Source organism: Vulpes vulpes, chromosome 3 (assembly GCF_048418805.1).
Source record: "Vulpes vulpes isolate BD-2025 chromosome 3, VulVul3, whole genome shotgun sequence".
NCBI lineage: Eukaryota > Metazoa > Chordata > Mammalia > Carnivora > Canidae > Vulpes > Vulpes vulpes.
Window position 1 is genome coordinate 129,050,088 of NC_132782.1, and position 20,834 is coordinate 129,070,921.

The window sequence follows — 20,834 nt, forward strand, 5'->3', positions numbered from 1 at the left end:
ACCCCTATGTAGCATTATTAACAGCCAAGATATGGAAGCAACCTAAGTGCTCTCTGATAAATGAATGGGTAAAGAAGATATGGTATATACATATAATGGAATATTAGTCATTAAAAAAAGAATGAAATCTTGCCATATATGAGAACATGGATGGACTTGACCTAGAGAGTTTTATGCCATGTTAAAGAAGTCAGTCAGAGAAAGACAAATACCATATGATTTCACTTATATGTGGAATCTAAAAAAACCAAAACAAATGAACAAGCAAAACGGAATAGAAAGACTCACAGATACAAAGAACAAACTAAACTAATGGTTGCTAATGGAAAAGTCTGTTGGTGAGGGACAGGGCAGGTGGCCAGATGGGTGAAGGAAGTTAAGATGTACAAACTTCCAGTTATAAAATAAGTCATAAAGATATAATGTACAGCAAGGGTAGTATATAGTTAATAATATTGTAAAAACTTGGTTTGGTGATGGATAGTACTACACTTACTGTGTAGATCATTTGGTAATACATACAAATATAAAATCATGATGATGTAAGCCTGAAACTAATAGGATACCATATGTCAACTATACTTTAATTAAAAAAAAAAAAATAGAGGTAAGAGAATTTGAGACCTGCATAACAGCTATGGACCAGAAGGAAACTCGCTAGAAGAGGGCATCAATGAGCCCTTTATTAACTGCATAACCTTATGGTTATTAACTGAATTTCTCTAACCCCATTTCCAGATTTCTACAAATATGATGAATACTTTTTAATAGAGCTACTGTTAGGAGTGTGTGACGGCTGCTGCACTATCATCATCCCTGTTTTACGGAACAGTGGAATGATAGATGGAAGTGTCTAAGAATGCTACTTGATTATCACCACTGTATCCCAATGCTGATGGCAGAATTTCCATATTTCTTGGCTGGCTGACTGTCAGAATCTTTCAAAACCTTATTCTCTTTGGAAAATTCATTATGATAATTAAACAGTTAAGTCTGGGAAGGCGGGAGACTTAGTATAGTGATCACAAGCCCATGGCATGGAGGCCAGGCTTTGAACCCTCTCTCTCCTGGGTGACCTTGGGTGAAGCTGATCTAAATTTCAGTTTCTCCATTTGTAAAATGGGCATAATACCACCTTTATGACAGAACTGATGCAAGAATAAGATGAAATGTGTACCAATGGCAACCAAGAGAAACATGAAAACAGAAAAGTGAAAAAAAATCTGTAGTTTAAAGGTAAAACTGAACCTCATAATTTTTCACACCATGATTATGAAGACGATTAATTAAGCTTAAGGACGAGTCCTAAAAGGACCTATTCCTTCCTGTCTATGTATTAGTCTTTGGCTCACTGACACTTGGGTGATTTCATGGGATGAATGGCCCAACTGGAAATGATGAGGAAGAGGTAATAATAACACATCACCGTCATGATTAGTGAGGACTGAATGTGGGCTCACTATTCTATTTCAGTATAAAACATAAATTATGTCAACACATCACTCCTCAAAAATAGCTAATGTTACTAATTGTTGCAGAAAAAAATCCAATTTGAAAAGGAAAATAAATACTTCTTAGGGCGAACTGCTTTATTTACAGAATAGCTTATGCCAAACTTTCTACCTTACAAGGATACTTCACCCAACCCAAACTTCACTCTGTTCATGACAACTTTATGTTCATCACCATCAGGAAGTGGTGGCCTCCTTTTACCCACAGATTTTGTAATCCCATCTACCAAAGCTCTTTCAATTTGCCCTTCAGCCTGGACAACTCCAGGTTAAGAAGTATAGCATCTCCAAAAGCTGCCTACTCCACCTTGGAATTGCTATTCAAAAGTTCCAGAACAGGGGATCCTTGGGTGGCTCGGGGGTTTGGCGCCTGCCTTTGGCCCAGGGAGCGATCCTGGAGTCCCAGGATAGAGTCCCACATCGGGCTCCTGGCATGGAGCCTGCTTCTCCCTCTGCCTGTGTCTCTGCCTCTCTCTCTCTCTCTCTCTCTCTATCATGAATAAATAAGTAAAATCTTTAAAAAAAAAAAAAAAGTTCCAGAACTACACTGCACCCTCTCTGACCTCTACCTGCCAGTCCCTACTTCTGATCTTGCTAATCCAAATATCTCTTCTTCACATGATAATTCTTCAAATATTTAAAGATAGCACATGTCTATCTTCTTTCCAGGTACCATTTCCCCAACTTGCTAAAAAAAATTCTGATCTACCCTTTTCACAGGGTTCCTGAGCCTTATTAACTGCCCATCTTCAGAAAGTAAAAAGAGAACAAACAACTAACCAATCTCTTGGTGAAAAGAAGCATTTACACACAATAATCTCTACACATTAACCAGTTAAGTCACACATGCACATACATCTTTTTGAAGGCATGGGGTAACCTTTCCAAAGAGAATTTTAGCAGAACATGTCAATATACTTAAAAATGTACATGCCACTTGCCCAAGATTTCCACTCTACAGAATTATTCTTTGAAGATAACTGTGTATTGCACAAATATGGCATAAATATGAAAAAATATAAGGATGTTCAATCTATACATAATCCAGAAACTCTGAACAGACACATAACAATAGGGAATTGGTTAAAGATGATTATATATCCACATGCCACCAAAAGAGATAACAATCTGACCAGATGGCCTGAGAATAAAAACATTTTCGGAACTTAAAAAAGACTTAGAGAATTTACCTCCTTCATGCTCTTCCTTAGGAAATCATTTGAGGTTATGCTACAGCACAACAAGTGAGTGAACCAAGAAAGACAGACACAGGATCCAGGAAACAGTGACCCCACACCAGGAAAGTCATGGCAGGAAGCCCAGGACACTGGGAAGCAGACCTAGAGAGCAAGCTGTTCAGACTGGAGTGGCGAATGGAGGGCTCCAAGGGCTGGGAAAAGACAATTGCAGACATGGGATGCAATCCTTGAGAATATGAGAGAAGTCAAATGTTAAATGATAAAGGCAAATGTTGCAAGAAGAAAGGGAGGCACCAGAAACTCTAAGCAAAAATTAGATAGGAAATGTAATCTTGCTTGTGCAGTGAACTATTTTAATATAATCATCATAAACACATTATTCATTTTCTCTGTGTAGGATAAACTGGATATAAAGGAAAACTTAATATGATTATGGAATAAAAGGTAAATAGTTTAATATCTTGGCGATACAAAAGTCCGAGTACAAATGACAGAAATTGAGGAGTGAAGTAGGGGTTAGAGACACAGAAGGAAGAATTGAAGTGCTAATATCTTCACCTTAAAAAGTGTATCAAGAGGTGCTATGGAACCAGAAATAAGAATTTTCAGAGGAACTGAGACAGAAACTATAACTCCTTTAACAACACTGAAATAGAGGCATGAACATTAAACTTTTATCTATCACAGCATGAAGATAATAAACATTCTCTCACATTGACCAAGACTGGGTGATAGTCTCCGAGGATGGCCACCACCAATTCCTTCTCTCTTTGTTTGTGCACAATGATCCTCACAGGAAGAGGTGGAGTCTAGTTTTCCTTCCCCTGAATCTAGGCTGCCCTAGGAAGCTCACTTGACCACCAGAATGCATTGGAAGTAACATTATGGGTCTTCTAAAGCAAGGTCATGAGAAGCCTTGCAGTTTCTTCCTGAGAAGCCCAAGGCACACGGAGGGGCCACATATGTGCGCTGTAGGCAACAACATGCTGAGGTCCCAGCAGACAGCAGCAATTCACGAGAAGGGGCTACTGGAATGAGCCCCTTTCCACCCAGTTGAGCCTTTAGAGGACTGCAGTCCCAACTGCTACCTAATAGCACCCACGGGAGAGACCCCATACAAGAACTGCCCTGCTTTCTTTTTTTTTCCTAACATCATTAAGAACTCATTGAGTCGATGGGTTTCAATGGCCACAGTAGTTTTTGTAATTGATGATCAAAATGCCACATTTTTCAGCCAACTGGACTACCTTCATGTTGGTTCCTGTGTCCTTTTGACACAGCCCCCATTAGTCTTTGATGGGTTCCTTGCTTTCTGATACAAGATTACCAGTTATTTTGTTGTATGCAAACTTCAATATGTAAAACAAATGTTACATTTTAGTTTTGATCTCATTTTTGTAATAGTCATACACAGAATGCTGTTTTTGACTTATGCATGCGTACATAGGAAAAAAGCAGAAATACATTCCTATATGTAAATGGTAATTAAATAGATATAAGTAGTTATGTCTGGGTTGTGGGATTGGGGCATTTTTCTTTTTGCTTGTCAATGTTTTCTAATCTTCAAGTAAAAATGAATGACCTGGCTAATTAATTTTTTTAAATGGCCTCTGCTTATACATTTTTTTTCATAGCTTTTTAATTTACAATGTTGCTATAAGGGGCTTAACCACTGTTTTCCAAATGTATACTTCTGTGGTTCTCTTTCTACCCTTCTGAAGTTCCCCTTTGCCTCTTATAGAGGATTATCCTCCTTCTGGTCCCTGACCATGACCTTGATCACACTGCCTCCACAAGACAAACCTTACTTCTAATGACATATGGGCCCCTTTCCCCTGGAACAGCTATGTTATTGCCACAAACTTCATAGCATCTAAGTTACCTTTCTGCACAGTGTCTCCCATTTCCTTCCATGGTATCACACTCCTCTAGTGCTCTGGGTCATTTTGCCCTTTTCATTCTCTTCATTCTCTGAAATCCAAATTAGTCACCATGGTCTATTGATTACAAAATAGCTTTTAGGTTTTTCTTCTTCATTAATATGACCACCACCATAACCACCAAAATTAAATTCTTCATAATCTATCACTTCTACTACTCTGATAACCTCCTACAACATATCCTCCCCCATGCAGTATTTTTTTTCTATATATTATTATCAGCTTTACCTTTCTACTATGCCAATTGTATCAAGTTATTTTTTGGCTAGAAGTCCTACAGCAATTCTGGGGGGAAAAAAAACAAGGCTGGTAAGTTGGAATGTTCACTCTATCAGGTGACCCCATCTTACTCATCCAAATGTACAACCACTACCAGTCCCCCATGGATCCTATGCCCTTACTACAGCCCCTGAAGATTGGACCTCTTCATAGAACTGAGCCCTTACTACAGCCCCTGAAGATTGGACCTCTTCTCCTCAGTGATTTTCATGTCTTCTGACCTAGGAAGCCTTCCCCACTTTTTTGCTGCCAATCTAAACATATTTTTTTTTGAGATTAAGTTTAAGTCCCATCTATCTCAAAAGCTTTCTTAGAAATTTTTAAAAAGCATAAATATATATAGGAAAATCTAGGCACAACTTATATTCACTTCAAGAATATATATCAAGTATTGTCAACTGTTATCTCTGAAGAATCAGACCTAGAAGACTATATATACTATATACTAAGCATTATATTTCAACAAACTCAGAATTTTGTTTATAAATATCCATATGTAGACAAAAATATTAATAGAAATTAACACATTCATCTTTTCATTCCCTAAATTGCTAAAGCATTACTGATTTATCAGCAGCTGATGTATTGGTTGAATTTTTTGATAACTTCCTATGTTTAAATCTTAGCTACCTAGCAGAATTCCACAAGTTCTATCATATCCTTATCCCCTACCCCCAGAGCTCCTTAGTTCAAAACCACACAGGGGTATAGAACTATGCTTCAGTAATCTTGCTTCTGTATTTTCTGCTCCCGTACCTCATGACTGGCCACCTGATTAATCCAATGCACCTATGACAGCATTAAGTGTGGCATGTACTTCCAGGGGCATAGGTAACTATTAGATAAGCCTTAGGTTATGTGTAATTCTTCATTACCTTATCCCCGGCTCTCCTACTCAAGAAAACCAACCGAAATACAAATGAGATAGATGTTATTAATGGGAGAGGTTTAAGTCTACTCTAATATTTTTAGATACATGAATTATAAATTTTGACACTTTATTGTTAGTGAATTATGACAAAACTCACAACTTACTTCTGGCCAATAACGGGTTTCCGACTCTACCATTTATCTACAGTACAACTCACACTTGCCTTGGCCTCTACATGACTCCCTGAGGGAAAACAAGACAGGATTTGGCTGATCCCTTCTGGAGCTTAAAAGAAAATTCTCCCTTTAGCCACTGATTATGAAAATCTGGATTTTTCTCACCATGGGAAATTTCATTTTCTTCAGCTGAAAGTGGCTAGGGTTAGAGCTTTAGTAGATAAGAGAGAAGGATAACTAAAATTATTATGCATCTACTCCTGTTAGCATGGTCTTAAATACTGTGCCACTATCAATGGCCTGGAGTGGGATGGACACCCTATCTCACCACTAGGGCTAGAGAGAAATGCTGGGCATCTCAAACTGGACACGTGTAAAAATGTGACTGTGTTCGGCATGGCAATAATGAGGTGCTTTTTCATAGGTTATTACACTGACCTGGAGCCTTAACACATTTCCATGGAAACTCTTCAGAGTACCATCAATCTTAAAATGAGACTTTGGAACAAAATCCATCCTATATTTAATAATTATTTGCTGAACTGTAATCATTCAAGGCTTTTGGTTATTTATTTACAAGACAATCAAAGGTCTAAACTAACACACAGAACTGGATTGCCAAATGAGACTAATGTGAAACTGATCTTATCTAATATTAAGCTTTACTAAATGTTCCAAAGATAGAAGCAGCCAAATAATTCAGAGGACACAGAGAGAGGTGGGGGACGTCAAAGGCAGCTAGCAAGCCAGGTCCTCCCTGTGTTGAACAGGAAGCTCTGGTGCCTAAGAAATGAAGACTCCACTAAGTGACATTCACAAAGTTCCCCATACAGCAGTGAGAGTTTCACTTGTAAAACAGCTCTTTCCATACCCCCAGAAAGTTGTACGGCCAATATGACGCTCTCCAAGGCAGGCCTCACAGCAACTCCATTCACATTACCATGTCATCTTTGGCCAGGGCCATCTTAAAGGCATTTCAGAGTTCAGGTCTCTTCCTCTTAACATAGGTCAGAACCCATCTTAAAGGCATTTCAGAGTTCAGGTCTCTTCCTCTTAACATAGGTCAGAACTCTGTTTACCCAAAGGTCCTGCTGACAAGATCAGACTAGAGTCATCTGCCCTCCTTTCTTCCCCTCCCTTTCTTCCAAGAAGCAAATGGATTTGTAGGCCAGCTGCTTTCACCCCTTCCTGCCATGGTTACTTAAGAACTTGGTGATATAATTTAGCTTACTCTTACTTGCCCATTGCCTAACTTCTCAGTATTAGAACCAAATCAAATCATTTTAACAAAACTGTTGAATCACAGAATTTCAGAATTAGAATAAAACTTCAAAGATACTTTAGCGTAAACTCCTACCCAAAGTTTTTACTTGCTATATCTATTTTTATATCTAGCTGATTTAAGATATCTTATGGTAGAACTATTTTTAAAAGGTCACTGTTATAATCATCTATTCATTGAGTGTCTCTTCTGTAAAACAGAAGTCTGGCCTACTTCTCTGTTACTGTCCTCAAAGGTCCCAGTTCCAATACCTGAATTAATCCAGAATAAATCTACTCTTCTTCCACTCAATAGTCCTCTCACATTCCCAAAGACATTTCCAAACCATCATGTCCTACAATTTATCTTTATAGGCTCACCTCTCTGGGTCCTTCAATTGTCACAGGATGATAGTTTCCTAATCTAATCTCCACTCCGTTATTCTGGCAGCCCCGCCCCCAGCCCAGGCATATGCAAGGTCGGGGACATCAGATAATGAGCTTGGGTGTGGTCTAACCAGGAAATCTGTGATTTTTGTTTGAATTGGATACTCTGCCTCCCTTAATAAGAGTCTAAATTTGAAAGCAGCATTCTTTTTGAGCAGATGTGACATGCTTTTGGTACAACTGAAGTTGTGGTCATTTACCACCTCTGGGTCATTCCTCCCTTCTTATACATTGCCACACCTAAATGCAAACCTAACATTTATCACTATTAGGTTCCACCTATTTGTTTCAGCCTATTGCTCCAGCCTGAAACTTTTTAAGAATGTAATATATTATCCAGCATATTATTAGTTCTCCTTCCTCACCTTTAGTCATTTGATAGGCTTGTTAAAAAATAAAACAAAAAACAAAAAACAAAAAAAACTTTCTTTATTGTGGTAAAATATATGTAAAAGTTACCCTTTTAACCACTTTTAAGTGTTTAAGTCTCCAAAACTTTTCATATCCCCAAACTGAAACTCTCACCCATTCAACAATAACTTTACCCCTTCCACCCAGCTCCTGGTAACTTTTCTTTTCTGTGTCCATGGATTTGACTATTCCAACACATCATATAAGGAGAATCATATGATAGGACTGTTTTTTAAAAAAAAATCTAAGACAAATATTGACTAGGGTAGACATGGCAAGCCTCTCAGCTGACATCTATTTTACTGTCACACAGAAGTCCAACCTATAAACTGTTTCATTTCCTGGTATTGAAAGGAAATAGGCTTCAAAAACCAAGCCAGGTTAGAAAGGGAAAGGGAGACAGTTCTGCTAAAATAATCCAACTATGCAAATCTGAGGGGATTCTCTGCTCTCATAAGAAAGCATGAAGAAGCAACCACAGGGCCAGGAAGGAAGAGCTAGCCTTGAACTCCACCTAAACCAAAACAAAGGGCGGTCTTAAGGAGCTTTGTTATGTTCATGAAATAGGGGGAAATGGTCACATCAAATATTAAAGTTTTAATATTTTAATAAAAATTAAAACAAATTCCAAAATCCAAACTCATATATTATATGTGTGTGTAGGTCTTTACATATATGCACACACATAGAACATAGTTTTTTAAATAGCCACTTAACATTTTAACCACGACTAATCCCTCAATTAGTAGTAAGAATTATAAACTAACTGTAAAACTGTGGTTGCCTATAGATTTGAATAACTATACAATACTAACAAAAATCTAAATCACACAGACCTTACTACTGAATCTTGCTTTAGCAAGCTATATTGGATGGCTATTTTATTACTTACCTCATCAACAAAAGTATTCATTTTTTGAAAGTTTATTATCTTTTGAAATGTTGCTCTAACAGCTATGATAGTTACCTAAAATTTTTCTTTAAGGCTCTCCTAACAGGAGAAAAGGAGGAAATACATTATTTATGTCTGAGAACAGGTAACACTATTCAAGTCATCTTAAAACATTTTAACAGTTTAACACTGTTAATGATAAACTGTTAGTGAGTCATGGCATTTGTTTCATGGCACTGTTGTGGCAATTCTTTTTTTTTTTTTTTAAAGATTTTATTTATTCATGAGAGACATATATAGAGAGAGTCAGAGACACAGGCAGAGGGAGAAGCAGGCTCCAGGCAGGCAGCCCGACATGGGACTCGATCCCGGGTCTCCAGGATCACGCCCCGGGCTGAAGGCGGGACTAAACCGCCGAGCCACTGGGGCTTCCCATGGCAATTCTTTAGACTAAACCGGAAACCAGTATTTTTCTAATTCTTGTCTCCTGATGTAAATTACAACTTTTTATTATATCTGACATAACAAGTCTTTCATTTTTCAATACCACTCCATACATACTTGCTTGCAAAAATGTTTTTAAAATGTGGACACTGGAGTATAACACTAAACAAAAAAACAAATTCTTACCCTCAGGGTATCACACTGCACCTAATTCCCTTACATAAATTCACTGAGAACCTTGGAAACCAAATTCTCTTCCTAAATTGCAGCTGCGTGGTTTAATGATTAGGTTCCAAGGTAGTGTAATAATGCAGAGGAGTTGGGGAAAGTATGTATAGCAGTGCTTTTCTTTTCAAATTTACAAGTTTTCCAAGAGTATTCTAACTTTTATTTAAAAGTTGTGGTTTGATAGGGGGAATGAGGTGATTCACAAGAAACACAGAAGAAAACAAAAGCTACCAAGAGTATCCTGAGTGAGGGAAAGGTAAATACTAAGAAAAAATCTGTAGGATTATCACCTTCTTATATAGAGAGATTTCTTAAGCTCTACATTACTCCACCAGAGAATTTTCAAACTCCATTAAATATACTGAGAGAGGTACAAAAAAATCAAGATGTTATATAACCTATTTAATAACCTATATTTAAAAGGATCTTACTTTTCAACTATTCAGTAGAGCATACATTTAAAACCTACAGATAACTCATCTCTATTTTTCATTTTAAGTTTTATTTAGTTACAATCAGACAGTCTTTTGGGGTGTCTGGTTGGCTCAATCGGAAAAGCATGTGACTTTTGATTTCAGGGTTGTAAGTAAGTTCACGTGGAGAGAGAAGTTAAATAAACTTTAAAAAAAAGAAAATTTATGAAGAAAAGAAGTTACTACAAATAGCTTAATTAGTTGTATGCATATCAAGTCAAAGTGCTTTCCAAACCCCAATTATCAACATATAAGTGAGGAAATTCATAAAAGTTTATGTAAAATAATAATAGTAGTTGTTACTATTATTATTTTGTTAGCCTTAAATTGCACAAAGTGACCTGGGATTCACTGCTTGGAACAAAAATTTTTCTAGAGTTGAACTGGAAATGTAGAATCCATAAATGACAAAGGTTCACTAACTACATCTATAAGCATTTATTATTTTCTAGGTTTTCTTTTTTGTTTCCCTCTAAATAGATTCACTTAGATAATTATAATTAGATAAATTTACCTCATATCATTTATTTCATACAACAGAACATAGGAAGAAACCAAAAAAGCAATCATCTCTAGAAAATACAGCAGTTAATTTTTTTTATCAACTAAATAAAGTTAATTTCTTTCAAAAAAATCCAGCATGCACCTTGATTTTTTTCTATAAAAGCATAAAAGTCCAAAGAGAAAACAGTATATATCCCACATAATTAAACACTCAATCGCCAATCCATGCACAGCCAGCCCTTTGGCAAGCCTGTAATTCAAGGGCTGAGAGAGAACGGCAGCTCATCATATTCACATTTACAAGTTCACATTAAGTGACCTGTTATCTTTCATCAGCTTATATTCTTTTCACAGCACAGTGGTTATTTGTGACGCATGTTCAGAGAACATACTTCTATACTGCAGTATGATACTAAACTTACATGGGCACCCACACATTCTTCCCAGATTTAATCAGTATTTTGTTAGTCAGCTTTCATATTTTTTAAGCAAGTGTTTAGGAAACAAGTGCTTGTACACCAAATTTTCAAGAACTGTAAAAGGTAAAAATCTATATTTTATAACTACTTATAATCTATTAAAATCTAAAAAGAAGACAAACAGTAGGAAATGCCACTAAAAATAGCCTATTGGTTCAGAAAAATAAAGGATATCTTTTGGATATACATAAAGCACTTGTTTATAGCATTAAAACCAGCATAGTTTTTAAGACATTTATGTTAATGATTTAGATTTATGACTTCAAATCGGTGATATAGTCATGGAAGGCCAATAATATAAGGACTTTAGTAAAACCAAATAAGAAAAAGTCAGTGGTTATATTTAAAAAGTAGAAAACATGGAGTTGGTATACCATAACTATTACATAAAATTTAGATTATCCTAGGGGCATCTCAGTGGCTTAGTTAGTAAAGTGGCTGACTCTTGATTTTAGCTCAGGTCATGATCTCGGGGTTATGAGACTGAGCCCCAGGTCGGGCTCCACACTCAGTGTGGAGCCTATTTAAGATTCTCCACCTCTCTCTGGCCCTCCTTGCTCCTGCTCTCTCTCTTGTGCCCATGCATACACATGCGCTTGCACATTCTCTTTCTAAAAAAAATAAAATTTATGTTATTCTATTTTACATGTATCGGTTATTTCCAAATATCTATTTGGGGCTTGTTGGCATATCTAGGTTTAAAAATAATTGATTGTGGAGAAACCTAACAAACATACAAGGGATATAAACTTGCTAATTTACAAAGGTATAATGCAGGAAAATAATTTTAGATATAAAACAATATGCATTACTGCCTGAAACATTCTGTTGAGTAGTACCCTCTATTAGTTCAGTCTTAGAACTCTGATGAAGTATCTGTGCAAGACTCTCCCAAATGCTCCAGTCTACTTCAATGTAATTACATATATACATGTAACTGTACAATAATTAAACAGAAAAGAATTATAGTAACTGGTTATATAAGAATCTATTCCTAACTCTGGCTGTTAGTCATAAACGCATCTAGAAAGACAGGCAGATATCAAAAGCTACGAAATCCTAAATGGTTTAGGTGAAAATTTAAGAAACTAGGGTCATCTGCCTTAAATTTTATAAATCCAAACAGACATACTAATACAAGCACACAAGTAATTATTTTTGTTAATAAAAAGATGACATATCACAAGGGTGATCCCTGAATGCATCTGGAGTTGGTCTTTATAAACTGAAAATTGTATGCTTCAATGTCTGTTCACCTTTAAGTCATCATTCCCAATCTTGTCTACTTGTCAGACTACTGTAAATTCTGGCACTCACCAGTACATAGTAGTATGCATACAGCGCTGCACAATGGTGAATTATAAAATATTTGTCACCAATCACTTTCCAATACAAAATGAGAATCAACAAATCTGAAAAAAGGAAAAATAAGTGAGATATTACATAGGAAGAAAGCTGTTTTGTTTTTCAAGTGTATTTAACTTTCTTCCTTAAGGAGTAGACTACTTCACTAGTCTAATTACCCATGTTATTGTAAGGTATCGCTTCCACACAACTGTTTCCCCAACTCTACTGTGACTACCCCCAGATGAAGACCAAGTCAGGGAATCTAGCACAGTGCTGACCACACAGGTAATATATTTGTTGGAAGTATAAATGAATAACTTGTTTCCAGGGTTACATAAAACAGAAATGTTATTGAAAAAGATAATTTTTAAATAAGCTTAAATTACTGATGTTTGCTACTATAACAATTCAGATAAGATGGCTGCAGAAAAGGTACAAAATGACAACTCATTTATGACACAAATTCAACAAACAATATTTAAAAATTAACAAAGGATGTAATTAAATATTCATTCAAAATAGCAAAAAAAAAAAAAAACTAAACCAATTCAAAAGATATACAAAGAGGTCAAGGCATCAATTTCTCTTTAAAAGATCCTAAATCTAAGCACCATGATTCAGAAAATAGTTTCCCTTAACAAAACAGAATGTTTAATGAAACAAAAACTTCTCAAAATGTTAACACAACTATTTTCTTTCCCAAATGGTTAAATGTGAAATTTAGACATGGAAGCAAATGGCTATCATGGATGGAAACCAGGGGAGGATTCAGCATTTATGGGGTTGGAGCTAATATATAATATTGGAATCTTCTTTTGTACACTAAAAAAAAAAGAAAATTACTGATACAAAACTAGATGTGAATATTTATTTTAAGAAAAAGTAATCAGATTACAAATTTTAAAGAGAAAGCAAATAGTACAAATGTGAAAATCAAGAAAAGATAACAGTATTAGAACTGACTGCATGACAGACCTGCAAAGATACATTTTCCACTACATATTTTGGCTGTACACTCTTTGGTCACCAATTTCTATGATAATGACCTTGTCATATTTTCCACAGACAGAATAAAAAGAATTCACTTTCATTCAGCTTGGTTTAGAAAAGCTGGTTTCAGTTCATAATTCTTATTTTTAAATGCTTCAGATTATTATCTTATTTGAGAAAAACTTTATCAAGTTTCTTTTATATAAGACTTTCTGGGGGAGCCTGGTTAGCTTAGTGGTTGAGCGTCTGCCTTTGGCTTTGGTCGTGATCCTGGGGTCCTGGGATTGAGTCCTGCAGCAGGCTCCCCGTTTCTCCCTCTGCTCATGTCTCTGCCTCCCTCTGTGTGTCTCTCATGAGTAAATAAATAAAATATTAAAAAAAAAAAAAAGACTTTCTGGGTGGTGACTACTCTCTGAATGGACAATACTCTTAATACTCTTAATGGGATGTACTATAAATGTTGTGTCATCCTTGTCAATGACGGTATTTTTTGCTAAACAAACATTCTCACTTAGTTTCCCCTCTGTCTCTTGTTTAAAAGGTTATTCCAATCCCATCCCACAAGAGGAGAAATACAACAGAGGGAAACATGGAGCAGAAAGAGTCCATGATCTTAATGGATTATGACTAAAATAGTTTTCCTTTGTGAACTTTCCCCAGACAATACAAAACCACAAGCATAGGAATGCATTTCAAGTGTCCTTGCAAGTGAAAAAGACCTTCATGCTTAAATTTCATTTGCTTCCACCCATTCCACCTGAGAGACCCTTTAGGCCAAAAATGGACCATTGCTAGTAAAAAAAAAATATCTTGGCCTGAGACCCCACTCATAGCTCTATCTTCAAAGAGAACCAGAGAGCCAACAAGAAAAATGTTTCATGTTCTACCATCACAGCAGATATTTTTTCCCTCTATATGGATCCCACAAGCAGCTTCTCAAATAAATAAACCAAAAGCACAGACTACGTATTCTTTGCAAAATCCCAGGAGTAGCTTATTTTTTAAATTTTTTTTCTTTTTCTTTTTTTGGTATATTTTTTTATTGGAGTTCGATTTGCCAAAATATAGAATACCCAGTGCTCATCCCGTCAAGTGCCCCCCTCAGTGCCCATCACCCAGTCACCCCAACCCCCTGCCCACCTCCCCACCTTCTACTACCCCTTATTCATATCCCAGAGTTAGGAGTCTTTCATGCTTTGTCACCCTCTCTGATTTTTCCCATTCATTTTCTCTCTTTTCCCTTTTAACCCCTTTCAGTATTTTTTATATTCCATGAGTAGTTTAAAAAGAAATAGTGATCAACATATCACATACCAGAAATGAGGTAGCCTGTAGCAATAGAGATATTCACTTTCACAAGCGATGAATCACCCCTATAAATATTTAAAAAAAAAAGAGTTTCCTTTTTAGCACATGGGTTATAGATGACAGCTACATTTTTTTTAATTGAGAAATAGAATTAAAATGCTTCCTATAGATTCTTGAATGGTAAATTGTCATTTGTACCAGGCCCTATGTTAGCTATGATATACTTCTAACTACACAAATAATCATAATCTCTTATATTAGCTAAAAGTTTTATATAAATAGTTTTACCAAAAGACAACTTCATATAAATGTGTTCTCGTATGATTTGTTTCTGAAAGGATTCAAACAGATTTCCAGATGCTGGATTTTTGTATTTTCGGGTTTTTTTTTTTTAATTTATTCGTTATTCTAAATCAGAGACTCAAATACCTCAAGAAGTCATCTAGCCTGCCCCTGACCTTAAGGCAATCAATACACTATGATTAGTATCACTCTACTGATGACTGGAGAGATCTGCCTATTATCACACAACTGGGAAATGGTTAGAACAGGACAGTTTAATTCTGCTGTTTCAAAACCTATACATATCAAGATCCTACAATTTGCTCTAATAATTGTCTTTACTCCAAGAAACAAATATGAACTATTAGCCTTTTATCTGGTTTATAAGGTGAACTACTGGTGAAATGAACACAAAATTAAACTGATAACAGCTAAACTGCAAATGGAAATGTTTAGCAGAAGTCCCGTCTTCTTTATAAATTTTGACCTGCAAATATAACCCAGGAAAATTGAACTTGGAATTAATTGCAGCATCAAAGAAAAGTAAAAAGTCTGATAAGGACAAGAATTGGTCACTGAATCAAATCTTTGTCATAAAATTTACCTCCCAAAAGAACTGGTTCTGTTGACAATCATTTACTACAATAAAATTAGGAGAAAAAACTTAGAAACAGTTTAGGTAGATTACATGAAAACCTTATGGAATTAAATTCACTAAATTGATTCACTTTGAAAAATACCTTTCTGAAGAGAATTTATCAATACTGATTGAATTCTGATGAGCATAATTCCATATTTATTAAAATGATATTGCTGCAAACAAATAACCAAAAATTAAATTGTCCCACATCCCCCAGAGCCCTTATCTACTACATCCCTATGCAGTGCTTTCTCAAAACATACCTCACCTCTCAAACAGCGAAACTAAACCTTCTCATATAATGCCAGGAAATACAGTTTGCAGTATCTCTGCCATTGGAATGACATTTAAATTTTTCAAAAAGAGTCAGCTTAGAAATTATCCTATTATTGCTGAACATAGTTATTATTAGTACTTCAAATCTCCTCACGTGGTACTAACTTCGTCTTCATCTATAATCCTCATTTTTATACCTTTGATATCAAATGATGGGTTAAACACAAGACTGAGTCTTAAATAGATTATTATCCACATTGACTATCCTATCTCAGTAGTAACTCATTTTTGCTCAAAACAGTGGTTACAACATATTGGTTTTACTCACTAACTCAGTATAGATGTTTACATCGTCGTCATATTCTCCCTGTTTTGGATAATAATTGTGATAGTCGTACAAAGTGGCCCTCATTATTTGTGTTCAACTCTAAAACCCTTTTATTGCATCTTGCTGAAATAAGCCTGAACACAAGCATTTTAATAAACCATGCACCATCAATATGTTTTCAATTTTAAAGTAAGAGATGTTCTTATTAATTATTAATATCAAAACATAAAATCAATTTGACTATATTGGAAAGAAAGCTTACCAGAGTGGATCAGCCATTGTAGCCTCATCAAAAAAGAAAAGGTACAGGCCAAAAAGCCCAACCACCAAAGAATGGCATGTAGATACTACCCTGAAATGAAACAAAATATAAAGATTTTAGGTTCTTTGCAAGAAACTGTAATTCTAGCGAGACATTTAACATTTTGAAGAAGTTAAATCTGGAAGCATTTAAATATAGGAATGGAGTACATCTAAGAGTATGATATAAAATTGCCATTTAGAAATCCAAGGGCTATGACTTTACTTTGGAATTAATAATGAGAAGGATGCCCAGGTCTACAATTTCCCGCAAGAAAATTGTGGAATCACTTATTGGTTAAATATTCCAAAGCAAGAGTGCCAGGGTAGCTCAGTCAGTTGGGCATCAGACTCTTGATTTCAGCCTAGGTCTTGATCTCAGGGTCATGAGTTCAAACCCTGTGATGGGCTCCATATTGGGTGTGGAGCCTACTAAGAGAGAAAGGGGGAGGGGGGAGGGAGAGAGAGAGAGAGAGAGCGAGCAGAGCCTATCTAATGATGAGGTTGACAAAATTTTGTAGAGAGAGCACCTGGTAAGTCCACTACCCTGCAACCTGCTCCAAGCCCCAACCCTAACATCACTGCAGTAGTAGTTTCCTGTTCCAAACAGTTAGGAATAATTTCTAAATCTACTGACCTTCACCAATTCTATATTCTTGAATCGGAATTCGAATGGATCGTGAAATGAAAATTTATTGCCTTGGAGATTTCAGTGTTAAATGCACATTCACATGCACTGCTGCACTTGATTCCTATACCAATCCATGAGAAAGCTAGAATAGCTATTATTAGTCTCTTTTTATCATTATTATGAAACCAATTCTAAGTAGAAAAATTGAGGACCATGAATTTATACAGAAAATCTATTTTTAAAAGAAACACTTGAGTGAAACCAAAATGTTCACGAGATCCGGGCTGAATTTTCTTTTATAGAAGGAATAAGGTTTAGATGAAAAACATCAGTTTCTACGAACATATCTTGCTAATAATTTAATGATTCAACCAACACCCAAGCTCTATGATGCACTACTTAAAGAAGTGTACATAGGATACAGTATATTTATTCACACAATGAAAAAGTTTACAACTAATTAAGTTTCTTTTCTCTTCATTAGAATAAAGGATAAAAGGAACAGCAAAATTTTCTCTTTAGAAATTAATAGGATATCAGTCTAAAATATGACCCCAAATCTTTAACACTGACACATATCAACTAATATGAAGCTTGATATTAGAAAGTCTTATTGTAACTTGAAAAATCAATATGCTTGATCTAATAGTGTAGGTCTAAATAGATATACCATGTTACATCATATTTAAAATGCTCAAAGATCCTCACTAATTTATTTATTTATTTATTTAAAAGGTTTTATTTATTTATTCATAGAGACAGAGAGAGAGAGAGAGAGAGGCAGAGGGAGAAGCAGGCTCCATGCAGGGAGCCTGATGTGGGACTCGATCCCGGGTCTCCAGGATCACACCCCAGGCTGCAGGCGGCGCCAAACCGCTGCGCCACCCGGGCTGCCTGATCCTCACTAATTTAAAGGCACTGACAAAGAATACTTTGTAACACCAAAAGATCATTTCGAAGTGTGAATAATCCAATTTATCTGGTTTACAAGTCTGGAAATTTCATTCCAAAGGTATCTATACTCCAAACACAGCAGTTTAAGGATGTAAGTTCCTTTGCAGCAAACAAAACTCTCCATCTAAATAATCATACAGTCAGCTTTCTATTGCCATTCAAAAATTCTATGACACCAGAAAACACAACCTCTCACTAACTTATTTTAGTGTTTAATAAACTTACACCAGAAATTTTCCCCTTGGAAAAATGCAAACATTTTGTTCCTGATACTCAACCCTCAAATTCCCTTTTATGTTGAAATGTTACATGATAAGTGGGAAGAATTACAAGCCCTAGCTGATGGAAATGGTATATAATTCATGAGAGAAAAGTTAAATCTTATTTGGATCAAATAAGCTCCCACTGTAATGAGCAGGAAAAAAAAATACCCTATGTTTACATACTCCTCTGCATTAAAAGTCTATGCATTCAGAAACTTCTGTTTAGCAAACATTTCATAATCTATTCTTTATTTTTTTTTTTTACAATCTATTCTTTAAAACCAGACTCTTGGCAAAGCAAAATGTAGGTTCCTCACAGTCTAAAATGAAACACCAAGATGCCCAAAAGAAAATACTTTTTTTTTCAAAGAAGGTTAAAAAGAAATGTTTGTGCTAATAAAAAGACAGGGAAATAATGGAAATAATGACCATTGTAGAACAGCAATTTAAAGTTACTGCTCATTTGCAGAGTATTAGTAGGAGTATTTCCAACAGAAATTATAAAGCTCAAACAGACAAGAGTTAAAAATTAGAGAAGTGGATTTTAAAATTAGGAGTATTTCGACACAATAGGACTTTCTATACCATAGGAAACAAGTGTATATAAGAAAATGTTTTTTAATTATAAGATATAAATAATACCTCTATAAGTATGTTTTTTTCTGAAAAAGCAACAATTAAATACAGCAATTTATCACTTATACTTAAACTGTCCTCTCAGGGTGAATTTTCTGGTGAGTTGTTTTTCCTCCTGTCCTTTTTTCTTCTGTAGGGCTTAGACCGCTCATTATTCAGAGATTCTTTCCTGATTATTAGTAAGAATTATGTGGGTTGTGTTGATCTGGGTGTTTCAAGACTGGAAGCTGATTTCAAGACCTATATATGTACTTTACTCAAAAAACAGTCAATCTTTTTTCTTTCTTTACATTCTACCTCACAGTTTCAGTCTCATGTAAACCAAGCTGGAGTGGAAACAAGAGAACATTTGAAAGAGAGACAAAAAGAGAGAGAACACCATTTGAATAGGGTAATGCATCTTCTATAATCCCAGACTCCTTTTTCAAATAGGAACTCAGTTTCCCAAATGGTGATTCTGCACACCACAGAATGGCAGTGATTAGACTGAATAATGCAAAGCATTTTTCAATTTCATTTCATTTTCATCTTTCCCTCTATCTCTCTGTACCATCCCTATTTCGTGGGCTCCCTGCTCTCCAAGATTCAGATGCCCTTACCTACCCTAACCATGGTGAAAAGGAAATGAAAATAGCTCAAAATTTATTCTCAGAAAATTGGTTTCCCATCCCACTCCTCAATCCTTCCTTCTCTTTCCCTATTCTACCTATCTCCATGTTAGAAAGGGTTTTTGAAAATAATGGTTAGTATCTTTTGTTTTTTTTTGTTTTTTTTTTTAATTTTTATTTATTTATGATAGTCACAGAGAGAGAGAGAGAGAGGCAGAGACATAGGCAGAGGGAGAAGCAGGCTCCATGCACCGGGAGCCTGATGTGGGATTCGATCCCGGGTCTCCAGGATCGCGCCCTGGGCCAAAGGCAAGCGCCAAACCACTGCGCCACCCAGGGATCCCGGTTAGTATCTTTTGTATCCCACTTGTGCAAAACATCTTTGTGCTATTAAGACAAAAAACACATACTTATTTTTCAAAACTACACAGAGAAATAGTTTTCATTTTTTGGGTAAAAAGAGCTATAACATGTATAAACTGGACAAATCAGTGTAAGGTGCAAAATGAAACAACTGAGGTCTTATTCAGTCTTAAGTTATAAAAGTGGATGCCTACAAACCAATTTGACTCAAATAGAGGGGATTTCCAGTCAAATATGACCATTCTCAAAAAAATACTTAGACTTTGGCAGAAGTTAATTCTAAAAGGAAATTTCGATGAAAAATAATTATAGCAAGTTTAGAGACCTGCTGAATTCATTTTATAGTTAGCATTAACTTCAAGTAAACAACAACAAATATGGCGATAGCTGCTCCAATTCACCGTAGTTTGCAAATGCTTAGTGATGTGTGGGTGAAATGTTCTCAAGCACATGAAGCAGTCATCAGAGTCATTTTGTGTTTGAAATGTTGTGTGAAAGGTTAACGAGTTGCACACACAAAATATCCATAAGCCAACTAATTAAAACTCTGCAGATTTCTTTACCCTAAACAAGTACTTCTCATTTTCCTTATTTTTTTGGGGGGGGTGTCTTAAATAAAATCTAAAAAGTGTATTTTACTTTAACAAAAGAATAGATTCTGGTGGGCTGAATTATAATAAAAAGTTCATCAAAAGAGAGACAGATATGTTAACCATTTACCACACTCTTTGGTGTACAGCATTTAACTGCCTTCAGTCTGGCTAAACCAGACAACACTATATATAGGCTACTCA

The 20,834-nt window shown here is 35.7% G+C and overlaps 1 protein-coding gene across 8 annotated transcripts in view; it reads right to left on the reverse strand.

Moving 5' to 3' along the window:
- Positions 1 to 20,834, reverse strand: part of TLCD4 (TLC domain containing 4) — a 103,176-nt gene that overhangs the window by 28,277 nt on the left and 54,065 nt on the right. For all 8 annotated transcript variants that reach the window (XM_025996542.2, XM_072754552.1, XM_072754553.1 and 5 more), the window contains 3 exons: positions 16,548 to 16,637; positions 14,766 to 14,824; positions 12,432 to 12,526 (listed from right to left, as the gene is read on the reverse strand). In XM_025996542.2, the coding sequence (XP_025852327.2) occupies positions 12,432 to 12,526; positions 14,766 to 14,824; positions 16,548 to 16,637 (244 nt within the window). The remainder of the gene's footprint in view (positions 1 to 12,431; positions 12,527 to 14,765; positions 14,825 to 16,547; positions 16,638 to 20,834) is intronic.